This window comes from Siniperca chuatsi, linkage group LG13, assembly GCF_020085105.1.
Source record: "Siniperca chuatsi isolate FFG_IHB_CAS linkage group LG13, ASM2008510v1, whole genome shotgun sequence".
Classification (NCBI taxonomy): Eukaryota; Metazoa; Chordata; class Actinopteri; order Centrarchiformes; family Sinipercidae; genus Siniperca; species Siniperca chuatsi.
In genome coordinates, this window is record NC_058054.1 from 1,025,959 (window position 1) to 1,045,326 (window position 19,368).

The 19,368-nt window shown below is 42.6% G+C and overlaps 1 protein-coding gene and 2 gene segments (V, D, J or C); all 3 read right to left on the minus strand.

The window, feature by feature from the left end:
• LOC122886875 overlaps nucleotides 1–19,368 on the minus strand; it is a 122,779-nt gene that overhangs the window by 22,886 nt on the left and 80,525 nt on the right. The gene's annotated exons all lie outside the window — the stretch shown is intronic.
• LOC122886916 lies at nucleotides 16,219–17,078 on the minus strand. The segment is given in 2 exon segments: nucleotides 16,219–16,671; nucleotides 16,940–17,078. Coding segments are annotated over 2 exon segments (429 nt in total).
• On the minus strand, nucleotides 17,183–17,766 carry LOC122886918. The segment is given in 2 exon segments: nucleotides 17,183–17,581; nucleotides 17,663–17,766. Coding segments are annotated over 2 exon segments (429 nt in total).

The following is a 19,368-nucleotide window of genomic DNA, read 5'->3' on the forward strand; positions in this document are numbered from 1 at the left end:
CTGAGTTAGACTTTATGTTTTTAACTGAATCCTGGCTACATCCTGGTGATCACAGTCAGCTGGCTGAATTGTGCCCTCCTGATTATGACTGCTTTAGTTGCCCTAGGGTCTGTGGTCGAGGTGGGGGCCTTGTTACTGTCTATAGGAAGCATTTTTAAGTGTGACCTCATGGCTTGCAATGATTTTTCCTCCTTTGAAGTGCTCATGTTTAAACTTGGTGGCCCCCTCCCAGTCATATTTGCTATTATATATCGCCCCTAAACCAGCTGGCTCCTTCTTGTTGGAACTCCTGAGTTTTTATCCAGTCTTGTGTTAAATTATGATAGAATTGTTCTTTGTGGTGACTTTAATATTCACGTTGATGACTCCTCTAATGCCCTTGCTGCTGATTTTTAAATATCACTAACTCTTTCAACTTACAACAACATGTGTCTGGCCAAACTCATTCCCGTGGTCACACCTTAGACCTAGTCTTTACTTTGGGCCTGAAAACCCCATCTGTGGAAACCAGGGACATGTTTGTATCTGATCACCTATGCATTGTTTTCAATTGTGAATTAGAGGCTGCCAGTTCTGTCTTATCCCGCTCTAAGTACACACGCGTCCTTAATGAGCATAGTGCCTTAAAATTCTGTACACGGTTCAATCCTCCGGGCAGTGTGTTTCCCGATTCCTCCAACACCAACGATTTGGTTGATTATTTTAACTACCAGTGTTCTTCAACCTTAGATCTCATAGCTCCTCTTAAAAGTAGACAAAACTCAAAGACTAGAAAACAGCCATGGTTAAATGACAGTATTCAAAGCTGTAAAAAGAATTGCAGAAGAGCAGAACGCAGATGGAAGAAATCACGTCTCCAGGTCCACTTTGTGGCCATGAAAGAGTTATTACGCCTTTATAATAGGATGGTAAAGGATGCAAGAACATGCCATTTCTCTGCACTTATCTCTGCCCATCAGCACAACCCCAGATTCCTGTTTAAGACTGTGGATCAGTTAGTTAACCCAGCCTCTCCTTGTGCCCCTGCTGAGTGTGATGCTGATTGTGAAAAGTTTCTATTGCACTTTGCTGGTAAGGTGGAGTTAATAAGATCTGATATCACCCCCAATCCTGCCTTCTTAGATGTGGATCACCCGCTCAGGGATTCTTTGAGCAATTTTTCTGCTGTTACTCTGCCCGAACTCGCAGAGATGATGTCTCTTATGAGAGTATCCTCCAGTCCTCTGGACAAAATCCCAACTAGGTTTCTATTGGAAGTTATGGATTGTATTGCGCCCCTTTTACAAACTATTTTTAACAGCTCGCTGTCTACTGGCTGCGTCCCTGATTTCTTTAAAACAGCTTGTGTCCAGCCAGTCTTAAAAAAACCTGGGCTTGATCCCACCCTCCTGGATAACTACCGCCCAATATCCAAATTGCCTTTTATTTCGAAGATTCTCGAAAAACTTGTATCTAAGCAGCTCCTTGCTGCTGTGGAAAACAATAATACCTTTGAAAAGTTCCAATCCGGCTTTCGTCAACACCACAGCACTGAGACAGCCCTTCTCAAAGTCACTAATGACCTTTTAATGAATGCAGACGCAGGCATGTGTTCAATTCTTGTGCTGTTGGACATAAGTGCTGCCTTTGATACAATTGATCATGGCATTCTTTTAGATAGACTGAGGCACTGGGTGGGCATATCTGGAACTGCACTAGACTGGTTCGCATCTTACCTGTCCAATAGGAAATTCTGTGTCAGCATTAATAACTTCAAGTCATCCTTTTCCCATATCAAGTATGGTGTGCCTCAAGGTTCAATTCTGGGACCAAAATTGTTCTCCTTATACATGCTTCCCTTGGGTGATGTAATCCGCAGACATGGTATTTCTTTTCATTGTTATGCGGATGACACACAGTTGTACCTCCCTGTCAAGCCCACTGACCTTAGTATGCTGAGTTCTCTGCAGGACTGCCTGTCTGACATAAAAATTGGATGTCGATAAATTTTCTTCAGCTCAACTCAAATAAAACTGAAATCCTTGTTATTGGGCCCCAACACATCACTAAACAAATACTGCCATCCACTGGTAACCTGTCACAACATATCAAGCCTGTTGCACGAAATCTTGGTGTCCTGTTTGATAGCAATTTATGTTTTGAGCAACATATCACTAAGCTTGTCCAATCATGTTTCTATCACCTCAGAAACATTTCAAAAATACGATCTATTTTAAATCTTAGTGATGCAGAAACTGTTGTGCATGCTTTTATCTCCTCACGCCTCGATTACTGTAACAGCCTGTTCACTCGTCTTAATCAAAAAGCTCTGACACGACTGCAGACTGTACAAAACTCAGCTGCTAGGCTGTTAACCAGGACCAAGAAGTATGACCACATAACACCTGTTTTAGCCTCTTTACACTGGCTCCCTGTTGGTTTTAGGATTGATTTTAAGATCTTGTTGATTACTTTTAAGGCTCTTCATGGCCTGGCCCCAGATTATATTTTAGACCTTGTAATCCCTTATGAACCTTCACGTAGTTTGAGATCTTCGGGCAGGGGTCTCCTGTCTGTTCCTGAGTCCAGGATGAAAACTAAGGGGACAGAGCTTTTGCTATCAGGGCCCCGAGGCTCTGGAACAACTTGCCCGAAGAAATTAGATTGTCTGAGTCAGTGTCTTCGTTTAAATCTCGTCTCAAAACACATTTTTATCTGAAAGCATATCCTGATTTTACGTGAACTGGCTGTTTATTTTACTGTTTATTTTATTGCTTTTCTGTATTTCATGTGTTTTATTTCTTTATATTTCGTCATTCACTGTGTTATTTTATTTTTCTTGTTGTGAAGCACTTTGTACTTTGTTTTGATAAGTGCTCTATAAATAAAGTTTTATTATTTATTATTATTATTATCATCACATATCACTGAAGGTTAACAGTGTGTGACTCCCTCTAGTGGACGTTGTGGAGTATTCTGTTGTCTTTGCTCCAAAGGTTTTTGTACAGAGTCTTGGTATTTCCTGTCACTGTGGGCTGCAGAGCACAGTAGTACACAGCAGAGTCAGACAGCTGAAGCTTCTGGATCTTCAGAGGAACTGATCTTAAGGTGGAATCCAGTGTGGATGAAAATCTCTCCTTAAACTCGTCCTCTGTGTTAAAGCTGCTCAGTATGAATTTAGGGCTGTTGTCTCCATCCTGTTTGTACCAGAAGAGATTATTACTTGTTGAACTGCTGTTATATTGACAGCCAAGTGTTACTGCCTCTCCTTCAGTAGCAGTCACATCTTCTTTTGCTTGCTGCACGTTGTCTTTTTGTGCTCTGCATTCTGTAATACAGCAACAAACAGTATCAGTGTGCTGTTAAAGAATCATGTCAGTGTTGGATTGATGTCAAAGAAACAGAGTTGTGTTCATACCAAGGCACACAGCAGCCAGCAACACCGAGATGAACAGAGGCGTCATGTCTGCAGTGTTGAGTAACTGTGAGCTCCAGCGAGTATAAAGAAGGCTGTGATCTCTGTTGAGTCTTCATCAACACTAAGTTGGTGGATCAGAAGGAGGAGCCCGATCACAGTGACAGGGCTCATTCACAGCTCTGTGTTATTCCCCGACTGACAGCTTTACACTCAGCACATTTTACTGACACTCTCCTTTCCGAGTATAACATGTCTTGTATGTAGGCGTCAGTGGAAATGTCAGCTGACATGTTTCCTTTCCTTTGAGTCACTTTGTTCCCTAACATATAAAAGCTGCTAATTGTTGTGACCATGCTACAGCCCCTATAATATTTCTTATCAGAAAGATTACAAGTTAACTGAGAATGAATATTTGAACAACGTGGCCCTAGTGCCCTCTATTGGCCAGCTGCCACTGGTGAGCCGTTATCCAAAGGTAGCCAATCACCCACGGGAGCCAGTAGGTGGTGAACCGATCGAAACATCTCTTTACATACATAATCACGCTCACACCTGAGGGGTGCACTACAAAGCAAGTTCGACAGAGTCAGGCTTCCTTTGCTTTAGCTGGCTCGACAAAACCTAAAACCCCAATCAGAGATAACGGGTATCACGACGGTGGTGATCGTCTTTCTTTGTTAACCAGGTTTTCTTTATCAGGCTCTGTGCACGTTTCCATAAAAGAGGTCGTTTGACGCATCATTTGACTTTTCTTCTGCACAAAATGGAGCGATCGTGTGCCGCCTACTTCAGTCGAGAGGAACAGGTCGTTATAATGGAGAGCCACTTGTCACGGTTTTGGCTTTTTTCCTGTTATTTCCTGTTTTATTTTGAAGTGTTCTCCTCTCCTCCTGTGTCTTGTTGTTTTACTTCGTGTCTTTGTTTGCTTTTGCCTCCAGTTTTGATTGTTTGCCCCGCCCTGATTAGTTGCACCTGTGTCTCAGTGTCGCCCCTGCCTAAGTGTATTTAGTCCACGTTTTTCATTTGTTCAGGGTCAGTTCATCATTGTATGTTGCACCGCTGTCGAGCATCCTGGTTTTTGGTTCCCTGCACTTTGTGTGTTTGTGGAATTTTGGATTTTGCCTGTCCACTGTTGGATTTTGTTTCTTTTGTTCAAGACTGCTTGCCTGCTCCCTGTCTGAATTGTTAATTGGACTGCCTGAAATAGGTGTAAGCCTTTTTTGTGTTTATCATGAAATGGTTGATCAGCACCTGCTCTGCCTACCTGTCTGCATTTGGGTCCTTTTCCTGCTACCCTGCTTGACAAACAGTATGAAGAATATGAAAAAAACATTACAGTAAAAAGCAATACTGTTGCTGCAAATAAGGCAAGAGAGGAATGCTGGCAGAACATTGCTGATCGACTCAATGCACTATCAATGCCTCCCGTTTATTTTTAACGTGGCAACCGCACATTAGATCTCTTAAACTTTAAACTTGATAGGCCTACAGCATATTTAAACATTATCCTCAAGTACTACATTTAGCTCAGACACTGTCCCATAATGAAGGATTCATGGAAATCACTTTAGTTTTTGGCCAAATCAAAGTGAAATGAATTTTATTGATTCAATATTATCCGTGACAAATACTAATAGACCAATCAGTCTTCATTTAGTAGCACTTCTGCTGGTCACTGCCCCAGTTACTTTATTTGTTGCAAGAAATAAATACGCAAGATTCTTCGTCTGTGGTCATACTGATGGTTAAAAAGTGGGATATATCAAGAATAACTATCCTAGTTGTTTAATAAATAAGTACACAACTCTAGACAGACACATTGGATTTCAGTTTAATTTCTATGATATAATATGAAACAAAAAATATTTCTGTTCTAGTCGGCTCTCAGACGGGAGGGGGCTCCCATCGTTCACTTAAAGGAGCTGGCTCATATAGCCGACACATCATTATTAGCTGCGGTACCAGTAGTGTAAAACGAACTTGGCAGCAAATCAGGACAAAGTATAAAAACATCATCCCAAAAAAAAAAGAGAAGAAGTTAAATTCAGGGTCAGTTAACATGGTAACTGGCTCTGGGAACCTATAATGCTGAGAGAGAAAAATGTTGCAGTGTTTAGTTTTCACTTTTTGTATTTGTATTTTAACTGCAAGTCTACAATTTATTATCATTATTATTATTATCCTGTCTTAATTATCTGTATCTATTTTAATATCACAAATCTTCTGTTGATGTATGTTTTTATTGTATGTACAACATCTGTTTCAGAGAGAGGAGAGAGACAGACTTGAGAGAGAGACTTGCCAGCGCCACCAACCAGCTGAAGGAGAGTATAGCCTTGCTGGAGCTGGACTTTGCTGAATTCAAAGATCTGACCCAAGCCAGTCTGTCTGACCACCCAGACAACACTCTACAGCAGCTTAAAGAGGAGCTCCAGCAGCTAAAGAGAGACAACCAGGCCTTTGCATCTGATCTCAGAGGAAGTCTAGAGAACAGTGTGCTCAGTTAGCAAAAGTGAAGGAGGATGCTGAGAATAGAGAAAGGAGCTTCACCAGGCAGGTCCAACACCTAACAGACCAACTGAACCAGTTTTTATTGTGCAGATAGTTAACGGTGCACGAAAAGTCCGGCGTGGTTCGTGGTAGCCCCGCGGACTCGACCGGACCGGGTCGAGGGAGAGACTGGCGACGATCCGGATGGACACAAGGTGAGCTGGCTCTGGACTGGCGAGCATAGTGGGAAGGGCTGGGCCGGCCAGGCGGTGGACCCGTGAAGCCTGGAGGTTTGTCCTGGTAGACGGCACGCTCCGGAGGCAAAGTTGGCCGGATGGCGAGGGTGACGTGGCAGCTTGCGTGGTAACAGATATCCAGAAAACCCAAGGACAGACTGAGGCTCTGATCACCGGCAGAGCTTATGTCTGTGGCAGAGACAGAACGGAGTTACCACTAAGGCAAAAACAAGAATAATACAACACTTTCATCTTTCAGTAGAGTTGGAGCCGTTACAAGGTGCGTGTACACATGTACGGAGACGATCTGGCACCGGTAGTGTGGAAGAGCCCGGTAGATAAGCGGTGATGATGGAAGTCAGGTGTGCCGGTGATCAGCAGCAGACAGGAGATCAGGAAGCCAGACCAGAACACAGACACACACACACATACATATGCACACACAACAACGGACAGGGGACAGCCAGGAAACACAAGGAAGGGCAAATACACTAAAGTACACGGGGATCAGGGGGCATAGTGGCTAACTATGACAAAAGAGGATGTGCCACCTTACCCAACGTCCACCTGGCCCACCGAACCATTGGCACCTGGGACCTCTATAATGGACTCCATCTACACAGAGAGTGGGTGAAGATATTTGCAAAGACCCTCAAAGACAGAGCCCTGGGACACAATGCCCCCACCCCCTCCTCTGCTAGCAGCTTTAGAGACCATCCCAGACCTCCTCTTCCCCATTACCAATTTTGGAGTTTCTTGTGAGTAAACTGAGTGTAGCAGTGTCATCTGAAAATGACACCCGTGAATTGATGTATCCTTGGGTGGCCCCTGCATTGCTTAGTGCTACAGACGGGGGCCAAAGTAAAGGAAAAGGCTGAATAAAAGAGAGGAGAAACACATCAGATGCAGCTGCTTTGGTGCAGCACGGCTCACTGAATGGTTTGATGAGGATGAAAACGATGTGAATAAAATGCTGCAGCCTTTACAGTCACCTGATCTCAACCCAGTTTCACACCTGTGGAAGGTTTTGGACTAACGTGTAAGACAACGCTTTCCACCACCATCTCCATAGGACCAGATGATATAATATAAACTTTCATCCTCAGATCTTCGACTGTCTCTGATGCTGTGTGCCCTTTAGCTTGTGTTTCTCTCTACCTGCTGTACTCAGGTGTGTCTGATCTCAGTGAGACGACCTGATTAAATAAAAGCTGTATATATAACTGAGGGAACATCTAGTGGAGGAGGTGTCCATGATTCTAGACTGTATCATCACATATCACTGAAGGTTAACAGTGTGTGACTCCCTCTAGTGGATTTTGTGGAGTATTCTGTTGTCTTTGCTCCAAAGGTTTTTGTACAGAGTCTTGGTGTTTCCTGTCACTGTGGGCCGCAGAGCACAGTAGTACACAGCAGAGTCAGTCACTGCAGTAGAGGAGATCTGCAGATCCATTCGGGTTTTATCCTCACTCACTTTAAAAGACAGTCTAGAGTCCGGATCTGAAATTGGTCTTCCTGTTCCGTAATGAGAGATGAGGAACGCTGGTGGTTTTCCTGGATGTTGTCGATACCAGAAGAAATAATCACCACCAGTTGCTTGTTTGGAGTATTTGTAGGACAGAGTAACAGTGCTGCCTTCTAAACTGAACTCTTCATCGTTATGTGGAGTGAGTTCTTCACAGCTGACACCTGAAGGAAGAGAGAAATGTTGTTAATGACGATATTAAACTCTGATTGTCTGTTCCAGTGGTTTCTAGGAAACAGATCCCTTAAAGGTATTTATTCTTCCTGCTTTAACCTACCTTTTAGTATGGTCAGAAGAAGCTGAAAAATGACACAGTAATGCAGTGACATCATCTTACAGACAGTATCTGTGTCCTGTCTGGTTTAGATATTGAATGCATCTGACAGTAGGAGTCCTTTTCTGTTCTGCTCTGCTCTGACAGTGTTGCTCCTCCCTCGACCTATTCCTCCTCTCACATCACTGTATGTTACCACCACCAAAACCAGACCTCAATATATTTGACAGTTTAAAGCCCAGAGAGATAAACCTGTTATTCTGGTGGGTTTTCTTTTTAACACACTTTCACACAATCATCATCCAGTAAATAAGGAATCTTGTTAAAAAGGCTCTCTAACGCCTCATGGAGGCTCTATAATTAATATTCAAATGATATCGCATTCTAAAATTCTTATACCCTTCGACCATTTGGTTAGAATTTTTCTACGCATGTTTTTATACGAGATTTCTGAGTTACACTTTTCTGGATGTCATAGATATATCAGCTAATGAACATTATTTCCAAAGCAGTTTTATGTTCCTGTAACTTGTTTAGCACAAGGTCTTGGGATAAACTTTGCCACCATTGTGGTCGGCAAGGTTCCTTAATTATTGTTTAACGAAACCAACATGTATTTGGGTCTGTAGTTAATACCCGGGGAGTCGAGTTAAATACTGGTGAAAATTGTATTAATTTATGGGTTGTATAATCGGTCTGGCAGCGATCCAGCCGTCTCTCAAATGCACTTTCAAAGTCATTTTCTACCAGCAGGACTTCATTAGTGCATGTATCTGGTGATTTTTGCTCCAGACCAACTCCCTTGTGCTGAGGTAGGTGAGGCTGTTCTCAGTCACTTTTCGTAGTTATACCTACGAAAAGCACTATAAATTGAATATAACCAAAGTATTACAGAGCCACGAGGCAGTTACAGTTATAATTAGGCGGCGACCTCTAGTGGCCTAAACTATAAAGAGCGTCAAAGTCCGTGAAGGGAGGTGGACACAGGACTTTCACCCAGGAGACCGGGGTTCGTGTCCTGTGTGAAACCAAAAGTCAAAGTTAAGTTATGAACGTAAGTTACGTTCGAAAGTTATGTAACCTACATAAGTTAAGTCACGTGATTTACTTCACGTGACTTACTGTGAGTTACTTAATTGTTTTAACCGTAACAGTGAGCTTTTCTAAACCTAACCAAGTAGTTTGGTGCCTAAACCTAACCAAACTATGACCGTTTCACAACATTAACCACGTGTTTATTGTTACCATGATGACGAAGGTCCGGTACGCTGGTTGTGAGACATTCGTAGGATTATGCACAAAAAATGGTGCATTATCTTTTGTAAGATCTCTGTGGTGTTACACGATCTAAAGACCCAAATGCAGAACACAGTGAAGTGGAGAACTGGCTCGTAGTAGTAACCGTCTTTATTATAATATGGCAAACAATCACAGGTGTAGTCCGCTGTAGCCAGTAGTGATGTTTGTTGACACAGTCCATGGAGAACCGACTGGGCTCAGAGGACGGAGATGGTGAGTGTAGGTTCTGAGTATGGCTCATGTAGTGTGGCAGGAAGAACAGGAAGGCAGCTTTGCAGAGATCAGAGAGGACATGGTGGCTGCGATCACCGGCAGGGAATAACTCTGCAGCAGAGACAGACAAGGTTACACAAGAGATAACAACAGCGAGTAACGAGAAACTTAACCTGGTCGAGGTAGGAGCCATAGCGAAGGTACCGTACTGCTGTACTGAGATGATCTGGCGCTGGTTGTCTGGTAGAGCCAGGTAGATATACTGTGGAGATTGATTGGATGATGAACGTCAGGCGTGCAGGTGATCAGCAGCAGGAGGGAGAACCGGGGCGCCCCGCCCAGGCCAGTACACACACACACACACACACACACACACACACACACACACACAGCGACGAACAGAGAACTGACAGAGCGCACAAGGACAAGGAGAGAGATGTGGCTAACTATGACAATATCTATGATCCGTTGTATGAGAGTACGATGGGTAGGTAGAGCGGCACAGCTGAGGTTGTGTTTATGTTGATCAGGTGGCGCACTGCAATTCTTATACTCATTTTGACCTAAAACTGTGATTACATGTCCCCCTGCTCAGGTGACTTCTTATTGCAAACGCCAAGTTTTACCAATATTGTTTCCAACATGTCACTGAATTCAGGGATTTTGCAGCAGAAAGGCCACATGTTGAGTGTTTGTTGGTCGTACAAATACTGTTTTCAGCCTTTCTTCCAACCTAAACTCAACGTGCTGCACTGCACCAGGTTTGTGCTGCGTCCGATGGACTCCAGAATAGTAATAATTAGTTGGTCACACCCAGGTGTGGCAGGAGGTTGCACTTGTGTTTGTGCCCAGTTAAAGAAAAAATGGGGCTCATGTTGATGCTTCATCTCAGTGTCCCCTGGTTGTTTGCCACCACTGGGGGGCAGCAAAGAGGCAGGTTTTAAAAACCTACACATAGTGTCTTTAACCTGCGTTTTCCTTTAGACAGTGTTACCTCATCCTGCATGTAGTTGTCGCTGGTCGATTCAGCTGAGACATCTTCTGTTCTACAACTGGAACTTTTACCTGTAAGTATTAAAGCTGCTGATGATTCTGAAACTGCCCCTTACTTTGTTTCATGATACAAATTATACATGAACTGAGAGGACTGAATATTTAGACAGAATCAGACTTTTCATATTTGTTTTGTCTTTTGGATTGAAAATGACAGATTAGACTCTGTTTTGAAGGTGAAAGTTGGAACTTGTCATTTTCTCCAGCAGTGTCAGGTCAACAGCAAAGCTGGTGGAGTTATTTTAAGAGCTGCTGTTGGTTGAAATCTGCCACTTTTACTCTTCAACTGGTGAACTGTGGTACTACTGGATATAAACTGTAGATTTTAATGCCTGAAAATATAAATTATTACTGAGTCCAGACTTTTTTTCTTGGTGTGTTAGATCACCAGTTATTTATGTATTTATTTGCTTTTTTTTCCATGGAGTCTTGTGTTTGAAGCATCATCCAGTTGGTTTCTCATTGATGTGGATTTGCTGCTCATGTGAATCCTCCCACAGTGTTTCATTAGCAGCTGTAACCACAGTGACTCTGATAAAACAGGAGTTAGCAGAATCCATCTGATATGAAGCTGTGCTTTGAATCCCACTTCCCTCCTCTTTGAAGAGCAGTCAGATATCAGTGTTCAGGTTTTTGTACAGCCTCTTCTACACTTTGTATCACTGTGTGTCTAGAGCACAGTAGTAGAGAGCTGTGTCTGCCAGGGTTAGGCCTGTGATGATCAGTTCAGTTCATATCGATTATCAGGGATGTATTCACCTGTGTACTCTTTTGCTCCTTTCCAGAGTATAAACTGAGGTGCCTGAAGGTCAGAATGATGTCTGTACCAGTGAAGGTAAATATAGTCTTCAGTTGTCTCATATTCACATGTGAGTGTGACAGATGCTCCTTCTCTTTCACTGACTTCATCTCCTACAGGAGAGATTTTGTCTCCAGCTATTAGTCCTGGAAAAAGTAGAGAAAATGAAGCCGTTAGACTAACATTGTTCATGAGGCTGAGAGGAGAAGACAGTGGAAAATGTCAGCTGTACAGTGTTACTCTGTGGACAGAAACAGCTCAACTGTTCAGAGATTTCTGCTCTGAACTTCAGTTTACATAACTCTTTAGAAAAGAATAAAAACCTGTTGTGCTTTCTATCTTACCAAAGAAAAGAGCAGCAAGAATAATCCACAGCCAATGTTCCATCTCTACAACAAGGTTTAAATCAACAGGAGAAACTTGCTGCTGTTCAACATTCAGTCTGAGAATTGTTCTCTTCACAGCAGCAGTTATTATTGACACAATGGTTGAACACAGTGCAGAAGTAGTGCACCGCCTACTTGATAATGTCGCCCTCTAGTGGAGGTCAAAACTTCAGTACAACAGTGTGGAAAAAAGGCTTCCAGCAGCTTGTCAGTGTGTCAGCTTGTGTTTTTGTACAGAGGCTGTGGGTTTGCTGTCACTGTGGGCCTCACAGCACAGTAGTACAGAGCAGAGTCTGTCACTGCAGCAGAGGAGATCTACAGATCCATTCGGGTTTTATCCTCACTCACTTTAACAGACAGTCCAGGGACCGAATCTGAAATTTGTCTTCCTGTTCCGAAATGAGAGATGAGGAACTTTGGTGGTTTTCCTGGATATTGTCGATACCAGAAGAAATAATCACTACCAATTTCTGATTTGGAGTATTTGTAGGACAGAGTAACAATGCTGCCTTCTAAACTGAACTCTTCATTCTTGACTGGAGTGAGTTCTTCACAGCTGACACCTCAAGGAAGAAATAACTCTGTAACTTAATGATTTGAAAGTTTTTATCAATGAATCTTTTTTAATGTTGATTATCTCACCTACCTCTTATTTTGAGCAGAAACAAAGTCACAAACAGACTGAAGTTCACTGACAGCATCTTAAAGATAAAGAGAATCTGCCTGGTTTTAGTATGAATCACCACTGAAAGTTTGTGTCTTTCCTGTACTTGAGTCACAGTTTTGCTCCTCCTTTAATCCCTCCCTCCTTCCTCTCACAACTCTGAGAAATTGTTTGGTTGTCTCTTCTGTGGTGCTGCTAGTCACTAAATTGTGCAGTAGAAAGACCATTGGCATCCCATTCTCCTCACCTATGTTTCTGTCATCTGTTTGGGCAGATGAAAGGCCATTCTGATCTCCATTGTTCTGGGATCTTTCACAGTTCCTTGACTTTGTAGTACACTGATCACACCAATCCACAAACTGGTCCACTTCAGCTTCATAGCTGGTAATTTTGGAGTTGCTTGTGAGTAAACTGAGCCTAGCAGTGTCATCTGAAAATGGCACCTGTGAATTGATGTACTGCGTATATATATGAACTTGCTGTACAGTTGGAACAGTGTGCTGCTCCTGGCCTATCCCACTGAGATAGAGAGGTGAAGTCTCTGTTTTACGCCTATGTCCTTGTTCTACTGTCTCCTACTGAATAAGGACAACAGCAACAGCTGGACATAGTAGAAAAGTACTGTCAGAACTGGGCCTTGGCAGTAAATATGACGAAAACTAATGTCATGGTTTTTCAGAAACGCCCCAGATGCCACGAGAACAAATACCAGTTTCCCATTAATCATCATATCATTGATAACAGTATGGTTATACCTACCTTGGTATAACCATAACAGCATCAGGGAGTTTCAGCATGGCAGTGAATGCACTAAAAGAAAAAGCTTGAAGGGCTCTAAATGCAATTAAGAAAATTTTATAATTATCAAATTCCAATTATAATTTGGCTTAAAATATTTGATAGTGTCATCCAGCCCACTGTGCTGTATGGTAGTGAAGTATGGGTTCCACTCAGTCATCATAGTTATACCTGCTGGGACAAACATCCAACAGAATCTTTACATGCAGAATTCTGCAGATACATTTTACACAGAAAAACACAACTGAAAAACACCAACAACTGCATGTAGAGCAGTATAAGGCAGATACCCGCTGATAAGATCCAAAGCCCTCCATAGTCTTTGTTGTCCTTACAGAGTTAACAGCCTAAAAAGAGATGGTGAATCAGCGTTAATTTGTTTCGTGCTCCTGTTAGCATGTGAAGTTAGCTGGCAGGCTTTATGTGGTAGCTGCTGTTGCGCAAACTAACTTGGATGCATGGGATCTTATGCAGGCTCTAGCTGCTGGCGCGTAACGCTGCGGTAAGATACAAGAGTTTGGTTCTGGTGCGTGTTTCTGCTCCAAGCAGATTACACAGAGAGCAAATAGCCGTCTTGCTGCTTGCTGGACGCAAAGGCAGAACAAATTATCATTGACCTTTTACTGACCTGGTGACATCTGGATCACAGGTCAGACTGACCCATGGGCGCTGTAAAGCTGTGTTCAGTGATCTTGGGATTTTGAAGTACAAAAGAGCATGCAGTCTCCTAATGAAAGTTCAGTTAAAAATCACACAAATGAATGAATTCATCTGTGGAGTCCCAACAATTCCCCCTTTTGGTCTGGTAGGCAGAGGTAGAGAGGCTTTCAGATGCGCTGTCACTGTCTGATGGATTATGACCATGTTCTGAACTGTGGTCAGAGATGCTGCGGCCATCATCTGAACAGTCTATTGGCTGATGTTACTGCTGAGCCAGAGTTTCTGAATGCGGTTTTCTACAGCTTCTACTGTGGGAGTGCCCATCTCAATGCAGTTGGTGGATGTGGCGGTTACGCTCTGTGTCCCCGTGCTACCTTTTGTCACCCGCCTTCAAGCAGTTGTGAGGGTGCTGTTTTGAGACAGTAGGTCTCTGTGATGCTGCAGTGTTTGAGCTGGCAGGTTCAGTGGTTTTCCCTGCTGCTTTGGAAGTGACAACAGTTTCCCAAGCCATCTGTGTCATTTTCCTTAGCTCCTGCATTGAGCTGTTACCTTGATGCATCATAAGTACAATGTGAGTGCACACACATGGGTGAAGGTTACGCAAGAACAAGGTCTTGAAAGTGGAGCTTTCTTCTAAGCCTGGTGCATTCTTGCCATGGGAGTATGCATGCCTCAAACGTTTGTAATAATCTTGGGGATGTTCACAACAGGAATGTTTAATTTGGAGGTCTGCAACCATTGAGGCAATCTCATCAGCCGTAGAAGCGAATTCTTCTGTTAGTGCTTGACGGTGCTCTCTGTAGTCATTTCTGAGACTGGGAGGTTGAGACTGAATAAACTTATGGACAGCTTTAGAGCTGTATCTAACTTTCTCCCTTTGGGTTGCATGGGGCAAATCAATTAGGTGGTGATCTAATTCCCTTTTGAAAGGATGAGCACTGATGAATGTGTCTTGCATCAGTGGCTGAAAAGAACACGATTGGGCAGAATATCTCATGGGGGATAAACTACATATCTCATCAGTGTCATTCTCAGAGAGGTGGGAAGTCAGGTAGCTATTGTACCTCTGTTTCAGAGGTAATAGCTACAGTACCTAACACACAAACTTGCCACAAACTGGCAATCGAAAAAGGGTTAAAAATATGTGGTCACTGTTTGACAGGTGAGAGAATACAGTAGCACAATGCAAATTCCACATAATAATAATGTAATGGTAGCGGTAATGTTAATACGTGTTGTAGTAAATAAGTAATATACCAGTGGGGCCTTCTCCCAGTTTGGTGCTGGTGGTGGCATCTCCCTCACCTGTTTCAGTTGTAGGAGTGTCATTGTGTGGTGCTTGTTCATCATTATCGCCATCTGTTTGTGTAGAAGGGTTTTCATTTCCATTGTTATGATTAGCAGAATCTCCGGTATCGCTAGCCCCAGTTGTTTGCTAGCATGCTGTGACAGTGATGCAGGTGCAGTCATCGTCAGGCCTGTTACAGATGTTGGACCAAAGAAAGAAGTCACTTCAGGGAGACTATTTAGACATTTTCTTTTGTTGTATAATATTTTCCATTTTTCAGCACCACTAGGATAGGTGCGTCAGCTAAAATCCTGTTGGCCTGCCGAGTAGTAGGCCTAGACTGCTCAAAAGTGTCTTGGGGGTTGAGGGGTGTGGGTGTTCCCATAATCTTCTTAGCCAGTAAACCAGACTAAATATTTGAGCCTTAAACCTGACCGATGGAGTTTCGCACAGAAACTTACAACATGTGTGTTTCAGCCGAGGTAACTATCAGTGTGAACACTAAAATATTTGTAATAAGTGATGTGTCTGATGTCACTGCCATGTATGCCAACAGAACTATGATCTCCATTGTTCTGGGATCTTTCACAGTTTCTTGACTTTATAGTACACTGATCACACCAGTCCACAAACTGGTCCACTTCAGCTTTATAGCTGGTAATTTTGGAGTTGCTTGTGAGTAAACTGAGCGTAGCAGTGTCATCTGAAAATGACACCCGTGAATTGATGCATCCATAGGTGGCCCTTGTATTGCTTACTGCTACAGATGGGGGCCAAAGTAAAGGAAAAGCTGAATAAAAGAGTGGAGAAACACATCAGATGCAGCTGCTTCGGTGCAGCAGGGCTCACTGAACGGTTTGGTGAGGATGAAAACGATGTGAATAAAATGCTGCGGCCTTTACAGTCACCTGATCTCAACCCAGTTTCACACCTGTGGAAGGTTTTGGACCAACGTGTAAGACATCGCTCTCCACCACCATCTCCATAAGACCAGATGATCAGTGACGTCTGTCTCTGATGCTGTCTGTCCTTTAGCTTGTCTTTCTCTCTACCTGCTGTACTCAGGTGTGTCTGATCTCAGTGAGACGACCTGATTAAATAAAGGCTGTATATATAACTGAGGGAACAACTTGTGGAGGAGGTGTCCATGATTCTAGACTGTATCATCACATATCACTGAAGGTTAACAGTGTGTGACTCCCTCTAGTGGACGTTGTGGAGTATTCTGTTGTCTTTGCTCCAAAGGTTTTTGTACAGAGTCTTGGTGTTTCCTGTCACTGTGGGCTGCAGAGCACAGTAGTACACAGCAGAGTCAGTCAATGCAGCAGAGGAGATCTCCAGATCCACTCGATTTCTCTCCTCATTCAGTTTAGCAGTCAGTCGAGGGTGTGGAGGTTTTGCTTTCACCATTGAAGGCTCTTTGGTATCAGTGATCAGGAGAAGGAACTGAGGAGCTGATCCAGGATCCTGTCGATACCACTGGAGATTATCAGCTTTAACTGAATAGTTACAGGACAGAGTAACACTAAGGCCCTCTGATGAAAACACTTCAGCTCTGCTGGCAGTAATATCATCTTCCAAGCTGTTACCTAGTGAGGGAAACAACATGTTATATTTAGAGTTCTGTTCCAAAGGGAGAAATCCTTCATTTGAAAAACAGCACACAATGACATTTTTCTGTTAAAACAAATGATGCTGTTAAACAGTTTAGTGAGCAGTTATTAGTGATGAAGTGATAACATCTAAATCTTTGAAAAGTTCAGTTCTGAACTTCATATAAAACAATATCCAAACGAGATCTGTGATGCTTTGAAAATGTCTTCGTATTTCAGGCTTTCTTGTCAGAAACATACGTACCTACGAGAGTGAAAAAGAACAAAACTGCAGCGAGTTTTTCCATGTTGACAGAGGTGAAATGCTGTCACTTAATGTTCAGTGTGAAAAATTTTGTAAGTTGTTTGGTCTGATGTTCACAGCTGGAATCAAACAGTTCTCTGCCATGAAGAAGGAGGAGACGCATACGTCAAATTAGATTCATTTCTGAAGCTCTAAATCACAGCTGTGTCTCATGAGAGTCCAGACTGTATCATAAAATACATTGAAGGTTAACAGTGTGTGACTCCCTCTAGTGGACGTTGTGGAGTATTCTGTTGTCTTTGCTCCAAAGGTTTTTGTACAGAGTCTTGATGTTTCCTGTCACTGTGGGCTTCACAGCACAGTAGTACAGAGCAGAGTCTGTCACTGCGGCAGAGGAGATCTGCAGATTGATTTGGTTTTGCTCCACTTTAATCTGCAGTCTCGGGATTAGATTCTTTAATAATGTTCCTTTTCCTGAATGAGAGATGAGGAACTCTGGTGGTTTTCCTGGATATTGTCGATACCAGAAGAAATAATCAAGAGCAGTTGCTTGTTTGGAGTATTTGTAGGACAGAGTAACAGTGCTGCCTTCTAAACTGGACTCTTCATCGTTATCTGGAGTGAGTTCTTCACAGCTGACACCTGAAGGAAGAAATAACTATAACTTAATGATTTGAAAGTTTTTATCAATGAATTTGTTTTAATGTTGATTATCTCACCTACCTCTTACTGTGAGCAGAAACAAAGTCACAAACAGACTGAAGTTCACTGACAGCATCTTAAAGATAAAGAGAATCTGCCTGGTTTTTGTATGAAACACCACTGTGAAAGTTTTTATTTTCTGTACTTGAGTCACAGTTTTGCTCCTCCTTTAATCCCTCCCTACTTCCTCTCACATCTCTGATAAATAGTGTGTTTGTCTCTGCTGTGGTGCTGCTAGTCACTAAATTACATCATTTCCATCAGGTAAGAAGTAGCTGATAAGGTAACACTGACTGACACTTGACAGAACATGTGAAGGTCCTGACTGAGTTAAAGTTTTACTCAGACGATGTACTACTATTCAATTACACATGACAACCGTATGAATTACTTATTAAATACTTTACTGAAACAATATCATTCACATTATTTCATTAGTGTCACATTTGAGGACTTATCAAATCATGAGAGGACTTTACAAAAGTAAATCACCTTCAAAGTTGATTTTAAGCTTCAAAGGCGAAGATTGTTTGCATCTGTCAAATTCTCCCTAGTAGTTAGTGTAGTTTCATGGTTGATCATAACTTGGTCATTCATGAATTTGTTTGGTTCTGTAAATTATTTTATGGACTGTGATTGTTTTACAAAAATTTTAATTTCCAGACTGGATCCTATGTACTTGACAGATGCTGAATCAGAACTTTGACAGCTACCATCTAGGAAACTTAATTCAAATGGGTTCTTTGAGGAACCAGATTTCATACTGAGGAATCCTAAAAGTTCTTGCAGGCCCCTCTAAGAGCATTGACGAATGTCTGAGTTCTTGGAGTAACCTAGAGGTTCTTCAAGGAGCTTGTTACCTCATGCTCCATTGAAATCTGAGCAAGAGATGACAGATGCTCCTGGAGCATGGTTGACCTCAGATGCATTTTGATGCGCTTTAGGCGTGAGAAACGTTTCTCTCTCCAGTAGCTACAGTCACAGGCCCTCGTACCATGAGTCAGAGCAAGGCTGAGGTTGGGATCAAGTTCAACTAAATTGTTGCTGTAAATATAGCTAAGAATCTGCAGGCCAGTGGTGTCTTTCACAGCACTGACTGCAGCCAACATCTCGCCAAGAGGTCCTCATCATCCACATCGCCAAGTGTTCCCTTCATGTTTACGCAGCTGTCTTTCAGTGTGCGACTTTGGATGGCCTTTTTCATTTCCTCTCTTCCATAAATGAAGACTCCATCAGCTCGCTACTGCCTGTGATGGCAGAGTCCACTAGTGGAAGGAAAACATCTCTCCTGAACTGTTCAGTGGATGTCACTGTCAGAGAAGGATCTGCATTTTGGGACTCACACTGGAACTGGCGTTTTGGTTTTCGGATACGTGCAGTAGGAAAGACCATTGGCATCCCATTCTCCTCACCTATGTTACTGGTATCTGTTTGGGTGGATGAAAGGCCGTTCTCTCTGTATTCCATGAGGAATTTCAGAACATATTTGACCTCATACTGCCGCATATCGATTCCCACATGTGAGCTCTGGAGCAGCTTTCTGGCACGATTCACCTCATGTAAAACGTTGTACCAGATAATAAAGGTCAGCAGGAATGACATGATCCCCTATTCCAGGCCTCTGGCTGCAGACACAGTTTCACCGTCACCTAATAATAATAATAATGATAATAATAATAATGATGCATTTTATTTATAGAGTTCTTTTCAGGGTACTCAGAGACACT